Source organism: Tauraco erythrolophus, chromosome 10 (genome assembly GCF_009769465.1).
Source record: "Tauraco erythrolophus isolate bTauEry1 chromosome 10, bTauEry1.pri, whole genome shotgun sequence".
NCBI lineage: Eukaryota > Metazoa > Chordata > Aves > Musophagiformes > Musophagidae > Tauraco > Tauraco erythrolophus.
In genome coordinates this window covers 33,864,778-33,880,837 of record NC_141474.1, presented here as the reverse complement: position 1 = coordinate 33,880,837, position 16,060 = coordinate 33,864,778, and the positions used below count along the sequence as shown (strand labels likewise).

At 42.5% G+C, this 16,060-nt stretch overlaps 2 protein-coding genes across 3 annotated transcripts in view; both read right to left on the bottom strand.

The window, feature by feature from the left end:
• Positions 1-6,377: 6,377 nt before the first annotated feature.
• On the bottom strand, positions 6,378-12,124 carry LEPROT (leptin receptor overlapping transcript). The gene is made up of 4 exons (XM_086617621.1): positions 12,083-12,124; positions 11,795-11,870; positions 10,846-11,032; positions 6,378-9,548 (listed from the first exon to the last, which is right to left on the bottom strand). The coding sequence occupies exons 1-4, from the start codon at positions 12,096-12,098 to the stop codon at positions 9,432-9,434; spliced, it is 396 nt and encodes a 131-aa protein (XP_086473747.1). The 5' UTR covers positions 12,099-12,124; the 3' UTR covers positions 6,378-9,431.
• Positions 12,125-15,894: 3,770 nt separating this feature from the next.
• The window catches only part of DNAJC6 (DnaJ heat shock protein family (Hsp40) member C6), a 39,888-nt gene continuing 39,722 nt past the window's right edge, over positions 15,895-16,060 (bottom strand). For both annotated transcript variants that reach the window (XM_086617381.1, XM_086617383.1), the window contains exon 19: positions 15,895-15,996. In XM_086617381.1, the coding sequence (XP_086473507.1) occupies positions 15,895-15,996 (102 nt within the window). The remainder of the gene's footprint in view (positions 15,997-16,060) is intronic.

The window sequence follows — 16,060 nt, the reverse complement described above, 5'->3', positions numbered from 1 at the left end:
AGTTATTTATTCATGCCAGAATCCTCTCTCTCATTAATGATCAATCTACCACCACCACTTAGTCCAAATCAACCCCTCGACAACTCCCAGACTTGCAAGAGAAAAGTTCTTCCATAAGATTTTTTTTTTAATCATTTAGGTGACTTGCTGTAGGAAAAGGAAGTTTCTCTTTTTAATGTACACACTATAATTTTATTTTCAGTCAGATATTTTGTTCCCTGTTGAAATCCGAGTTCTTTCATAGTGAGAGAGTGGACTCTTTCCTCACCCTGGAGTCATTATGAATAATATTCTACTTTTTAGAAAGAAATTATACCTACAAAAGTCTGCATGGAAGTATACAAATATATATACATATATGAGAATATATATGTGTATGTACTTATCCAATTCCCAGGAATTGTCCCAGAGAGCCACCGTTTTCCCCCATTACCATGCTATGGCCCAGCTGTGTGTGCAAACATACCTTTACACACTGCTAGAAAAGCACGAGTCCTGACCTACTACAGGGCTTTGGTGATCAGATATTCTGTGGCAAACTCAGGACTCAACTCAGGTACAAGTATTGTTGGAAATCTATCTGGAAAACCGTTCCTGGCAGGATCTCATACGGAATTCACTGAAACCACCATCAGGCTTTCAGCTGATTTTTAGGGGATTTGGGGTGCAGCTTTGAAGTGATGATAAATGGTGATTACTGGCCTTATCTAGTAATGCTGGATTTATGTCATGTATTAACACATGAATGATGCTCAAAAAGCACATTTTTGAGAACGTGCTAAATTCTCTGAAAATAAAGGACTCGATCTCAAGGCTACCAATGCATCTGTTCTGCTCAGTCTTACCACATCTAAAAAGAGGCTCTGGATAATCCTTATAACATCCCAAGGGACTTTCTAGGGAACAAACTTTATCCTTCTACCCAAGCCCTCAGGTTCACTAATTCGATAAAGTGACTACAACAAGAGTTAACATTCAGCAGCCCTACACAAACTGCTGTGCAGCTCTTGAATCCCAGGCCAAGCATCCACCTTGGATAGACAAGATGTTTTAAAAGTTAGCCACTGTTGTGGTTACAAAACGCAAACTGAAATTTTTCCCTAAAGGAGGTTGTGCTAAAAATATATATATATATGTAAAAAACTGCTTTTTTTCATATGCATGTTGCTATAGCAAGTTATACAACAAATCCTGACTTTAATACCAAAAACACCGGAAGGCAAATGAGGGAAAATGGGACAAGGACAATCAAGACAATAGCACTCAAAAGGAAGAATTAATTGCCCGAGCTGTTTCTCTCTGGTTAAGCAAACTGCCATCTCAGAGTGGTTTCTTGGTGTGCCTGAGGAAGGCAGTCCTTACAGAAGAGCACCGAGTATTTTTAGCCTCTTTCTGTCAAAGACAAGTTGTAAGTAATTCAAAATTGGAAGTCAGAGCCATCAATTCACATCCAGAAGCAATTAGTATTTTATGAAATAGTTCTTTCTAAACTGCCCCTTGCCTGCCCCTCTTCCCATCTTGTTAATACCACGCACAAACCAGCGTTTGAGAAGTTGTTTTGAATGCCTGACTTGCTTTTGGCTCAGCTGCTCACGACACCCGGAGTTGACAATAGCTCGGTCCCATCAGGGCAGGGAAGCAAGAACTGGTTGTAATTACTGACTGTGGGAGTTCAAAATTCACTCGCTTATTCCAGAGAACATGTTACTGTCAGCAACTGGGGGAAGGGTTGCTTTGGGTTTTGTTGGGCTGGTTTTTAATGGAACTGTAGCTAAAGGCATATGTGGAGTTGGAGGGGACCCTCTCAGCTCTACTGTAGGCTTGGGTTAGGGGTAGGTGAGCGATCTGAGGACCTTCGGAGCAGCCCCCAGAGTTAGGATGAGGGCTGGAGTCTGGACACCAGATTTGGAACTCCACCTGTGTTTTCCTTGCAGGGCCAGGCCTTGGGGAAAAAGGACTAAGGAAAGGTGAAGAGAACAGACTGATGATGGGGTACAACCAGGGCAGAAGAGGAGAGGAACAAGGAGACACCTGCATCAATCTTTAGGTGTCTAAAGGAGCTTGAATAATCTGGATCCTAACTGAGGATATTTGCTGAATCCTAATTAACTTTACACATGGCTCACTTATGAGACTAGCAGAAAGACTGTGCATTTTGGAATTGTTTCTAATGAGGATCTGTCTAGCTATTACAAGATCCTTGGAAACTAATGTATTTTCTGCTGTGGATTTTAATTAAACAGCAAAATATTTGTTAAGAATGCAATCTTCTTTGAAGGAAAGAACAGAAGAGATAGCATGCTCTGGACTGCCTAAGGTATATTATTTTGTAATATCTGATTCAAAGGTAAAATTTAATTTATGTATATGAGAAATATTCTGCATTTCGTAATATTTTAAAATTAAACCAAGAGCAGAGTTCTCTTTCAAGACTTATTTTATGCAAAATTGTTCCATCATCATGGAGTTGCTTTAAAACATCCTCACCTCTCATTGCAACCATCAGCATTTATACAGTGAGGATAAAAAAAAAGAGAATTCCACAGAAAGATTGGCCACGCTGGGTGACACTGAGCCATGTTACTAGAAACAAGGACAAGCTGTTCCATCCTCTCCCGGAGCCAAGTGCCCTCTGTTGACGCCCAGGCACACGGATTCTGGTAGCCAACGTCACCCTCATATCCTGCGCAGTGCAGCCAGGAGAACAGAGCCCCAGCCCAGATGGGCAGTCTCGGCGCAGCGGCGGCGACTCGGAGCACGCTCCCAGATTGCCCTCAGATGTTAAAGGATTTGGCATCTAATGGAATTAGGCCTCTTTCATCTCTCCTTCCTCACCCCATTGACCCCAACAGCATATTCCCACCAGCTTCAAAAAGGGAGAACTTGATCAGTGGCCAGTAAGTTACAACTCTTGCAGTTTTTGTTTCTGTGTTGTGTAAAGGCTCTTTTTTTGTAGTTTTTGTTGTTTTTTTTCCAAAGATAGAAGACTGGTAACAAAGGCTCCTATTATACTGTGAAATACCAGTCTTTGGCAGGAATTAAATGAATAACAAAATCACAAGCCCAGATCAAAGTCGCAACAAAGGGTAAGCAAAACATAAATGTCACGATCAATGCTCTTATTCCAAGCATATGCTTTGTGAGGCACCATACATACCGTTTAACTTCTCCCCAAATCCTCCAGCAAACAAAAACATCCAAGCAGCATCTGTCGTTTATCCGTAGTGACCAAGAAAATGAAAGCACTTAGCCAGTACGCTGGAAAATGAAGCTCAAAGCGGGTGATAAATCCAAAATTCACAGACATCGATAGCCTCAGCTGGCTTCCCAGATCTACCAGGAGACATCAACACCCCTTTTGCCTCGAGCTCTCTTTGAGCTTCAGCACTCTGTTCTCCATCTCAGGGTTTCACTCTGAGGGTGGTGAGGCACTGGACCAAGTTGCCCAGAGAAGCTGTGGCTGCCCCATCCCTGGCAGTGTTCAAGGCCAGGTTGGATGGGGCTTTGGGCAACCTGGTGTAGTGAAGGGTGTCCCTGCCCATGGCAGGGGGTTGGAACTGGATGGTCTTAAGGTCCCTTCCAACCCAAACCCTTCCATGATTCTATGATTCTCCGTTTCAAGTGTACTATATACAACCTGAGCTTGAAAATGGGTTTTGTGTGTGTGTTGTGTTGGGTTTTTTGAAACTCCACAAAAGCAAGCAGTTAATTTTATAAGCATTCCCCAGGAAAACACGCAATTAAAACCACAATATATCACAGGCAACTCCTACTGCTGAATGCCAGCTCAGCTGTCAGCAAGCAACCAGCTGATAGAAATATACAGGGGTAACAGAAATAATAGAAGTTAGCAGGGTCACACCACCTGGGAGGACTGACTGCTGTAACTAGGTATTTGAAATTCTTCATTTTAATAGACAGCAATGTCATAAGCATGTTTCCCAGGAAGAAGTCTTCCCTCTATGCAAAGACTCTCAAGCGAGATTATATTATGTGTAATTCTGCAGAACTATGTTCATTATACATAAATTACTTCATCAAACAAAGCCATGAAAACAATGTTTCTCCTATCATCTAAGACTTTTTGGGTGGGAAAGAAGGTATGTTTTTATAATCCCTGTCCTCTCCCCAGCACTATCTGCCTCATAGCTGGCCATAAGGACCTCCAAGTGTTGAAGGCCAGCAGGAAGAAAGTCATCTGCATAGGGAGACAAGGGATGATCATCTTTCATGGGTGAGGAAGCAAGGAACAATCAACCAGTCAACTTAAAATGAGTCATTAGAAAGAAGCAGTATCCAGAATATTCATTAAAATCTAGAACTAGTCTATAGAAAGTAGTACTTTCAAAAAAAAAAGTGAAATACCTCCAGCTGAACTGCTGGTCATGGGGCGTAAACAACTGGAACTAATTTTTGAAAATAACTCAGACACAGCTGAAATAAACCTTGACATAAATATGCAAAGCAAAACAATAAAACAAGAGATAAATATAGAAACAGGCCATTGGAGAAAATGTTTCTCCAAGAGCATCCAGCTGATCTTTAACATTTAATCACAATTCACCAGTCAATGCTTCCTCACATATTTATCAAGAGACTTCCCTGTAAAGCCCTCCAGTACATACTGGTCATGTATTTGCAGGGGCCACTTAAACAAATCAATTAGTCATTAGTACCTGGTGTGAATCCAGCTTAATGAAACAGTCTTTTCATCCTTTAGCATAGATCCAAAAGAATCCCTGCAGGGATCTTGAGAGTCATGCTGTGTTAACAACTGAGATCAGGGCCAGAGAGATCATGTTAGAGCTTTACATCATTTGCAGTTTAACAATAAAAATCTACATGTGCCTTACTAGGACGAGTTTGTTTGGTTAACTCCCAGGTATTAGTGAGTTTACATTCATTTTATGGGATTAAAGTCTTAAAAAAGTTGCCCAAGGTCATAACTAGTTAAGAAGGTTACCACTTTCTTGATGGATGGAATAGACTACAAAACCAGTGCAAGGCTCTTACGCATATTTAATTTTTTTTCCTCCAGCTGTGTATAAGTTGACAGAGAACAGCTCTTTTTTTTTCTATTTAATAAGTAAAAGATACACCACACAGACAATATGAGCAAATCCAGAAGCAGATTAAATACGGGAGCTCAGGAACCAAGCCTAGAGCCTGAGGTTGCTCTATTTGCACAGCCTGAGCTGGGCCAGGCAGCGCAGCGACCTCAAACACTGGTTTTGCAAGAGGGCAAAGCCAGCAGCTGGCTGATTATATATAATAATATAATTCTATAGGTGCAAGGATACTCACCTTCTCCAAAGCTCAGAGGCTCTTGTCATTGCAGGAAACAGAAAGCACCAGCTACACCACTACAACCACCTTCTCCTGATGGTGGGTGCCTTCACAAACTGAATAAAATAACTAAGCAGGCTTCATTTTCACAGGCACTGATGAGATCTAAACCACCCACCCAATATATTCACCAGCTTAACTCCAGGAGTACTGATCTAGAAAAGAAAACGAGCTTGGATGCCCCTTGCATCCCCGTCCATCAGTGCTGACGGAGCAGATGCATCTTACTCTAGATTCCTGTGAAGCAAGAAAAGTGGAAGAGGTCAAGTACTACACCTTACACACCATCTTTTTTTGAATGCCTTTAAAAAGCTCACAGATTTACTGTGTACATAAGAGAAAAGTGATGAGAATCATAGAATCACAGAATGGGTTGGAAGGGACCTCAAAGAACATCTAGTTCCAACCTCCCTGCCATGGGCAGGGACACCCTCCACTACAACAGGTTGCTCAAAGCCTCATCCAACGTGGCCTTGAACACTTCCAGGGATGGGGCAGCCACAGCTTCTCTGGGCAACCTGTCCCAGTGCCTCACCACCCTCAGAGGGAAGAATTTCTTCCTTAGATCTCATCAAAATCTCCCCTCTTTCAGTTTAAAGCCGTTGCCCCATGTCCTCACACTACATGCCCTTGTCCAAAGTCCCTCTCCAGCTTTCCTGTAGCCCCTTTAAGTACTGGAAGGTGTTGGAAGGTCTCCCCGGAGCCTTCTCTTCTCCAGGCTGAACAGCCCCAACTCTCTCAGCCTGTCTCCATAGCAGAGGTGCTCCAGCCCTCAGATCATCTTCATGGCCTCCTCTGGACCCGCTCCAGCAACTCCATGTCCTTCTGATGTACCTGCACATTTGAATACAGCTTCTACAGTACGTTCCAGTGTGTCCCAAAACAGCAATTCCACCTATTGCAATCAGATCATGGCTTCTGAAATTTCTTCATGATATCACGACGAAAATACCACTGGATACGTGTTCTCTTGTCTTGCCTCTCACACACGAGTCTGTTGTCACCTCTTGAAATTTAAGATAGACAAATACTTAAGCATCAGACACGTTTATTAGACAATTCAAAAAGTCAGTTTTATTAGACAGTTTGAAAAGGAAAGTAGAATATGTTTTAATACTTCATCATCTGAAGAGCCTGGCAACCACAGAAAATCGAAGTAGTGTTTACAAAAGTTACAAAAGCTGCACTGCACCGTGAATTACAGAAAAGGTGGTTAGTTGACAAGGAAGCTTTGCAAAATGCAGTAACAGATTCTCAGCCCATTACGAGACACAGTGCTATTGCCATGTGTATGCATCCACAAAATCAGCACAGTATTGAAATTAAGGCACTTTGGATACATAGTATTCACTTCCATATCGGAAAACAATTTCAGAGAAACCACAGTAAATTGCTACTGGTAGATAGTGACAGTATGCCCAGTACTGACCATCAAAGCACCAGGTTTGTGTGAAGCTCTTGATAAAAAAAAAAGCACTGATTTTTTTTTTTTTTTTTTTACCCTATTTGATATCGAAGACTCACTCAAGGAAATTTACTTTTAAAGAGGTCAAGGAAGATTTCCGTGATTTAAACACTGTTAAACACATTTAAAGTTAAACATTTTAAAATAAAAGTCCATGGTGGAAACTGCACAAAGTTCCCATTAAGGATTAGTGCATGTAGCTGCTTCAAAAAGAAGCGAAAAGAAAGCACTGACTTTCCATTCAACATTCACCTGCCACTTCATGAGGTACCCACCAGCCACAGTAATATCAAAGGAAATACAGAATAGCAGAATAATTTTGCAAAGCAGCAACCTCTCTTCCAGACTGCACTTTCCAGTCCTGCTTTTTGGATTGTCAGATGTTGACTGCCTGGATCCCAGTCTGCACAAGCACACTATTTGCTAACAGACCTGGAAGAGATTCTACAAATAATGATGCTCTAATTTAAAGAGAAATTAATCTCCTCACTGTCTTGAAAGTAAAATTTTGTCAGTAATTGTGTAGTTTTGTAGACTTCCATTGCAGCCTTTGGTACATAAATTCTAAGGAGTAAAAATACTCGAGAATCTGACTCTGCAAGCACATGAGTATTTTAACAGGAGTTAAGCAGGATTCTTAGCAATGACATTAGGTGTTCATAGGATCAGGCACTTAAATTGTGTATTATTGTTGTTGTTTCACTTCGCCAATTTGAATGAAAAACGGCATGTAGAGGAAAAAAAAGCAGCTTCATCAAGAATCAAAGCAGGACTTACACATGGAAACTGATTACTCTGAACAATCTGGCTTGTAATTAGAACAAATCGTTTCCACAGCAGTACTTTACAAATCAGGAGGGTCCAACGGACTTAATCTGAAGTCAGGAGGAAGAGACTAAGGGAACTTGTTTACACACAGTATCTTCCCAAGTATATTCCTGCTTTGTGATGAAGCATCAACACCCAGAAAAAAACCTGTCCTTTCATGTCCTTCTTTTACAAGAACGACAGCCTGGACACACTTCAGTCTAAAACACAGCTACTCAGCATTCCTCAGCACTGAAGTGTTCACCTTGCACACACCTGAAGTTGAAATTTAAAACAGGTAATTCACATTCCTGAAACCTGACATTCCATTTCTACTTAAGTGATGCCACTTGGACCACAGAATGATTTCTGTATCAGAGCACTCACGTAACACTCCTCTGTTTGTGCACCTTTGCTCTGCACAGCAATCCACAGGACACCATTCTGCAGCACATGAGTACTGAGGGTGTTTGGAGAGCAGCATAAGTAGTTCCAAACAAATTAGGGGGCAAAGAGCACTGCGTTGGTGAAGCTGCCACATCTTGTAGGGTGGAATCTATTATCTCCTTATATAATGTCCCTCATGGCTATACAGGGTGACAGCAGTGAACTCACTCATACAACTATGAAACACTCACTTGCAATCTGCTAGTCTAAAGAACTAAAACATTCCCTATGCAGGAATTCCTTACTTCACAGAGCAGGAACCTCTTTGTGTCCATTTTTCTATGAAAGAATAAACTAAGGTGTCTCTTCTTTTACCCCTTTACAGATTACTGAAATGTCTTCTAGGGTTAGGGTTGTACCAGTATGCATTTTTATAAAACTACATGCCTCCCCAATTTGCAGGATTTAGCAAGTCAAAACAGTAACAAAGGTTACTTTTGTAGGTGTGATTACGTGACTGTTTACCAAGATAATGCTGTTTAAAAATACAGTGTTTTAATATCACAATCTTTTCCTACAAACAAAAAAAAAATAGTAGTTGAACGAGTATGTTTTAAAAGCAGTGAAAACTGAGGAGACAAAAAGTCCTACCCAGCAGAACACTCCCTTCTTTGCAATTCAGGCATTTCACACCTAAGAATACAGAGTTGCACGCTACATTGTGATTCTAAGTGTCCTGAGAGTAGTTCCTTCTTTTGTGAACCTTCTAAGAGAAGGAATGTCAGCTCTAAGCATTGAAGAGGCATTAAAATATATCATTCCCAAATTACATCCACAGTTGTTAAGCTGAAAGAAGGATTTTTTTAACCAGTTATTTTCTTCTTCTTTCACTGGCTGGTAAAAGAGTTGGCATAAGCTATGTTTGGTTTTATGTTATCCAGAAAAAAAACATGCTAAAATTACAATTACTCAAATGAAAAGTACTCATTCATCCCTAATCAAAGCAGAAAGATTGATCAAATTGAACGATACCAAGTAGCATACTCTTTATATCGGCCATTTTGATGACATGGTTAAAAAACCCCAAAAGGCTTGCTGACCAATATCACATATATCAACGATACTGCTGTGATTAAAACAAAAGTTAATGCATATATAATGAAAAAACGAGTAAAACAGCTTCTGTTTTGTAAACTTATTTGGGGACAAATTTGCAGTGGTGATTCCAGCTGTCACCAGGGCCTTTTCCCTTTGGCTGAATGCATTTTTAAAAAGCATGTTATGGTCTGATAATGTAAAACCACATGCATATGCACACACACACAGCGTGCACACACACACAAATGTTAAATATATACACGTATACACACAGAGTACACATATGGTGATACATGCTGTAAAATATTACCAGCACCAGAGCGATGTCCTACCACTGCTCCCAGCTAAAGTCATCTCCTCTACCAAACACAAGAAAAAAGCCTAAAATAGTAAGGAAAATGACTGCATTGCCAGCCAGCACCAGACCACAGGCTCCCCATTTGATCTGAAATGCAAGGAAATGAAACAATCAAAGCGGTTCTTGTAAGACGGGTTCAGGGCAGTTATTTAAATGCATTAGATAAACTCAACAAAATACAACAGAAAGGTGCTAAAAGCATAAAGAAAAAAAAGACAGACATTAAATAACTCAATTTACATGAGTAATTATTCAGTCAGAAACCACTGGTATTATTAATGCAACACTTCAGACAGGCTAATATGTTTCAGAACAAAATAATTACCTTGCCATACAAGTCACTCAAGCATACCTAAGTCCTAGAAGAATATTTGATGAGACTAGCGTTCTCCTTTAATGGCTAGGTGACAAAATAAAAGACCGCCTTTCAAATAAATGCCAGGAACAAGCACGGAAAACAGTACGTGGTTTTAGAGGTAAATAGCTTGCTTTGATGATCTGACCCACTAAGCTCGCTCAAATAAGGGCTCTAAAAAGATATAGCTATGAATGAGTTCCCCCTCGTGGTCACTACTGATTCTGCCCACTGCCAGGTCCACCACTTCAAACCAAAACAGCAGCGCCAGGGCAATCGTGCATCACAAATAACTGAAATTTAAGCACTCAAGTTGGAAGCAAAACTGAAAGAGCGAAGGGGAAAACCGACACCACACATAAAAATGTCGCTGGGGAGTTTTGGAGCCAGGGCAAAAAAGAGGTTTTTTTGCCTCGCAAACAAAGGTGACAAAAATCTCACCACTGAAGAGCAGCTCAGAAAGCAAAGAGGAAAGAAGCGAGCAGAATTTCCTCAGACTTTGAAGGGACAAAGCGTGAGCTTGGGAAGTGCTTTGGAAACCAGAAGGGCAGCTCTGGAAGTTTGGCTTTTTAGCTTTTAACTGATAACGTGCTCCATTCACCACGTTTTCAGCATCCCAAATGGAGAAAGCAGACATCCTGAGATAAAAATAAGGAAGGTGGCATGAGCAGCGGTGCAAAAGCTGGCAACACAGAGAGGCATGAGATGGAGGAGGAGATAATATCCTGCACTAGATCAAAACAAAGCTGGAAAAACAAAAAACAACAGCTAAAAGCTTTTCAGTCATGCCAGTCCTTTTTTAAGGTCAAAAAGCAGCATTGACAGACAAAATTTCAGCGGAGTGATTTTTTTTTTTTTTCAATTATTTCAGCAGAGTGATTTTTTATTTTCTAGATTCTGATTTTCAGCAGAATCTAGAGAAACCACAATAAGGCAATTAAAGACAGGCTTTACAAACAGCAACAGTGAGCTTACAGATTCTACTCAGCAACTGGTGCCTTACAACAAAAAACAGCCAGCAGAACTTACCGCTTCAACCCGTGCAAGGATGATAGGAAATCCGAAGGCAGAAACAACGATTCCGGTTGTGAAGAAATACGCCAATTCCCTGCAGGCACTGCTGGCTGCGTCGCTGTCATCACTGACTCTTTTGGCAATGAAGTGCGGAATGGGGCAGATGAAGTAAAATATTAAGACAAACAGAGGCCAGTATACACTGGGGAGGGGGAAAAAAGGAAACACGTAATCAGTTTAGACGGATGCTGCAATAAAAAGTATCTTCTGTTTAGAAAAAGTAATCGCAATAGTCTGACTTTATGGTTTGAAAAGCGGATTACGTGATTTAACCACAAGCTTTCTCACCCAACGGGGAAATCCTGCCTCATTTTCCCTGTGCGCTGGCACAAACCCTCATCCAGAGCAGGATCCACTCTCTTGCACGACCAAGTATTAATTTATTTCACATTTGTATTCCTTTGCTGCTTCAGCTCCCACCACCGCCTCCCAAAACCGCCTCCCACCGCACGGCGAACAGGAAAGCAGGACAGGGACCAAGAGCTTTCCCAAATCCGAGGGATCCTGGAGGATAAACAAGGCACACCCTCGCAGGCCCATCTCCGTGCGGGAGCTCTTAGCAGTTTCACGGGAATTTTGACGTGCAACGGACAGCCCAGTTGGAGCCTTTGGGGAGGAGGGGTGTTTAAAAGCAGGGAAAGAACTGTGCGAGGTTAAAAATGACTGTTCAGGGAGATGGCGCCGCTTCTCCTGAGAAAGCACAGAGCTGCTTTCCCTCATTTTTAACGGAAATGCAAGAACTGCCTCAGGAGGTCGTATTTAATGACAACAAACTGCCAAGCGCCAGAAAGCGGGCGACTGCTGGAAGCCCACTAGAGCCAAACAGCTCAAATAAAGGAGATTAACACCTCCACTAAGCGATGTTAAGAAGGGGAATTTTGGGGAAGGGAGGCGGCCCGCTCACCCGTAGTACTCCAGGGCGCAGCCCAGCATGAGGAACGTCAGCCCGATGGCTCCGCTGAAGGACAGCGCCACGAGAGCTGCAACAGCACAAGGCGGGCGGTGAGGCGGGAACGGCGGGAGCCCCGCGCCCCCCGCCCGGCTGAGGCGATGGCCAGAAAGCGGCCGCGCAACGCGGTAGATCCGCTCCCTCAGAGGGGGAAGACCCCGGCCCGCGGGCGGGCGGCGGCTCAGCGCTGCCGAACGGCAGCGCTGAGCCGCCGCCCGCCCGCGGGCCGGGAGCGCTCGGTACCTTTCACACCCGCCATGTTCGCCGCCCTGAACGCCAAGCGAGCTGAGGTGGCCGCCCGCCACTTCCGCCTACCGGCCGCTTTGCCCCGCCCACTTCTGCGCCACGTGACCCGGCGCCGCCTACCAGGAAGGCGCCCGTCGCCATGGTGACGGGGCGGCGTTTCGCGGCCTCCAGCCAGGCCTTGGGGCCTGGCGCTTAAGATATACACGCGCACAAATATACATTTATTTTTAAAATGTGATGTATACGTGTGTAAATATCTGTATGTAGGTGTGCACAGGCACGATTTAAACACACAAATACCGTTTTAAAGAGCCCCTGCCCATCGGTCGCTGCCATTTTGCCATTTTTGGCAGAAAATCCCTCTTTTGCCCCCAAAAAAACAGGCGCAGGTGTCTCCTTCTCTCGCACAGTGCCTTCTCAGGGTCTGCATCACCCACTCCTCTGCTCGTCCACACCGAGAAGGGCACAACTTTTTTTTTTTTCGGAGCAATATATAGATTTTTGCGATCCCATTTTTGACCCAAGATCCCGCACAGCCCTTCGGATGCACCTCCCCAGGGAGGTTTTCCTTAGATATCCCCCATCTCTGCCTATCAGCCCTCCTTCTTTCTTCATGTCTTCTCTGATACAGCTTTTTTTTCCCAGTATCGTTCTTAATTTTCAATAATTTAGAGCCGAGGCGGCTGCCTAATTAAAACAGCCAGCTTAAGGAGCTAAATGCTTCGCGGGAAAATTTTATTCAGTGCTACGTTCGCTCGGCAGTGGGGCTCCAAAACGTAGTAGAGAAAGAATAGCAAGTGACAAGTTGTTTCCGAAATGTCTTAATTTGGGAAAACCACTTGGAATGCCAATCTGAAGGACCACGGGGCATTCGTGACTGTGAAAGAGGCAATGCCGACACTGGCCAAGGCACTCCGTCCGCGTGACGGCAGCAGATGGGTGGGTTTTTTAACGCTGTGGTCTGGTCTCAGCATTTCTGGGCTTAATTCGAGACAGAAAATGTTGTAGAGACCCTTTCACTGCGCCCTCCCCATACTGTAAGAGAAGAACAGAGCCTTTGGCTGCCATCAACAAGCAAAAAAGGTCCTGGGAGCTTCAACACAAGCTTACAGCTTGGTACAGCTGCTGATGGAAACAGCGTTGGACCTACAATAAATACACAAATATGCAGCTGAGTTGACTTGTCTAAAAAAAAAGATCAAAACATAAAAGCAAGTTAAGTTACCATCTTCTGTTTCAGCTGGGTTGACGGGTTTTTCTCTTGAGCACAAAAGGCTGCGTCTTTTCCCATCGCAGATTTTCGCTAAGCCCTTACTTTTCTTACAATCTGCTCGCAGTAATGGGAACTGGCTTCTTCACGTAGCTTCTTCGCTCTTGAGGAAATAAAAACTCTAGGAAAAAAAGTATTAGTCTCTAGAGCAAGTCATTTATGGCTACCTTTACACACACCACGCAGGTTCCACCCAGCTCTGTGCTGGAGCAATGGACAGAGGCGGTAGTCGTACGCGTAAGACGCTGCAGACAAGAAGTTTCCATCCACTATGTGTGAATTTGTTGTTGCTTATCCAGCATTACAGAGAAGTTACTCTGAACCGCGTTTAAAATAAGGTGGTAGAGGGATTTTTTCCCCCATAAGCACAAAACATACCTGAATATGTTAATTTGAGCTTTTTAATGTATATACAAATGTTTTAGACCAGTCACAATTTCATTGAGTATATACTGTATTTACAAAAATTACAGTAATTTAGTCAAACAGTAAACCTGAACATTGATAACCTCTGCCACTACCAGATATGACAAGGAATTTTTTTTTTTTAGTTAACTATTTTGATATACATACATCCTAATACTTTCATGCATCCATAAAAACATTAGGGATGGAAGTAACCAAAGCTTAAGTGGGGTAGGGGGTTTTTTTGGTAGATAAAGTTTAATGGTGGTTTTGTATTTTGTGAACGTATGAGTATCCGGAGTTATGTGCCATGACAAACTCGATACAAAGCTAACGTAGTTTTCATCATTAAAAAAGTACGTTATAGTAATGAGATCCTTTTTATTATATAGGCATAGGTCACAATATCTACAAATGTGAATGAGAAACAATAAACCAACAAATCACAGGAACATGGTTCACATTCCAGTTATCTCTTTAAATAAGACGAGCACATACTGGATCAAAACATTAATAAATAACATCCAGTTTGTTACTATTATCTCAAGGTCTTTTATATAAAAGGAGACCTATGTGTTGGTTTCACATTTTCAGTTAACGGTAGTAAATAATGGACCAATACAACAAAAGGATGACTTTTATACAGAAAGCAATGTACTTTGACACACGGTCTTTGCAGTAGTTTTGCCACTTGAAAGTGTAAGTGCAACAAGTGGATTGTCTTTAAAAACCACCAGCTTTAACGACTCACACCAGATGACAACCTGTTCCTTAAGCAGTAAATCCGAATGATTTCCTGCCCATCTGCTGAATATACCTGCCCTTTCAAAGCTCAAATACAGATACAACATGTCGGTGAACAAACTGCTAGCTTTAGTTGTTCTACAAAAGGAGAATGCCAGAATTCGGGGCGAAGAGTGTAACTTGCTTTTTAATTAGGAAAGATGCTTCAGCTTTAGCATCAGAGATATTTCCTTGTGACATTATTGCTTTGGTCCAATATAAACTTTTAAGATAATCAATTTGCACTGTATTTACCTCAAAAATCAGACCTGGTCCACAGATGTCTACGCGACAGCTTGTACACCGTGATCTGAAAAGTGAAGTTGCAACAGGTTGCGTTCTGCCAAGAGCCTTTGCCAAGTGCTCTGGAGCTGATAAAGGCATAGAGGTGATACAAATGGGCTGGAAAGGTCTTCTGAATCCTCAGGACGGGAAGTGTTGCCTACAGACTGGAAGTTTCTAAAACTTCACAGCAGAGTTTGAGTTTGGTGATACTTCTTTTGTTTGATGGTTTCAAGCTATTGAGGAGAACCTCATGGAAAACATGCAGCACATGCTCGTTCCTCACTCTTACAAATGCGCATTCACCCTTCTCCCCAACTCCCTGTTCCCCCAGAACTGCTGTTGAACAAACCAACAAGGTGCTGTTCAACATCCAGTACTTGTTGCTTGCTTTAAAAGACACTTGTTCCGTAACGCTGAGGAATTTCTTCTGCACGTTTCACTGCTGGACTGTGAGGTGAAGCACAGTGTTAATGTGTAAGGCAGCAGTCCGCTGCCACGTGGATCAAACCCAGGAGCCAGCTTTGTCTCCATCCAGGCGTACTATACTATACGAGCAATTGAGCAGCACATGGTGACTGTTAGAAGTGTGCCTAAACCACATCCGAGCACTTCGATTTGATAAAGTTTGATCCAAACCTAGGAAGAGAGCACACCAAAGTTTGGCCTTCGCCACCAGTTATCAGACTCGACTGAAGTGTTGCCATATGGCATATCACAAAAAAGCAGGAAATTCACCAGCTACACTGTGTCGGAGACAGAACAATTCCACCTTTTCCCAGAATGTGTTCTCTCTCGCCCCACTTGAATCCAAAGAAAAATACAAAAGTTACAAGAAACTGTAACCCCGTGGCTCTCGAATGACAAGCCAGGTGGCTAGAGTTCCTCTGAGCTCAGATTCTCAACACAAGCATAAGGAAACCTTTCTCTTGTTCTTCATGATAAGTATTAGGCTCTTAGTTTTTTGAAACTTCTGAATTTCCAGCCGGAGTTTGGTTGATCTGTGACATTTGTGACAAGAGACTATATAAGCACTAGCACAGGTCTGTAGTGGAGACTGAGAAAGTACCTAATACAAGGGTTTTTGTCCTTGGTTTTCAAATTCTGACCAGGCATCATTTAGCTCCATAAATATCATCTTTGCGTATTGTTCATATGGCTGCCCAGTAGCCTGGAATAAAAACAGAAAGAGGGATATCACATCTATCAAATCAGACTACCAGACTACAAAAGCT

Coding starts and splice junctions, on each gene's coding strand:
- LEPROT (XM_086617621.1), bottom strand. Junction 11,033..11,794: donor TGCGCCCTGGAGTACTACGG/GTGAGCGGGCCG, acceptor CCCCCTCCCCAG/TGTATACTGGCCTCTGTTTG. Junction 9,549..10,845: donor TCCTTGCACGGGTTGAAGCG/GTAAGTTCTGCT, acceptor CTTGCATTTCAG/ATCAAATGGGGAGCCTGTGG.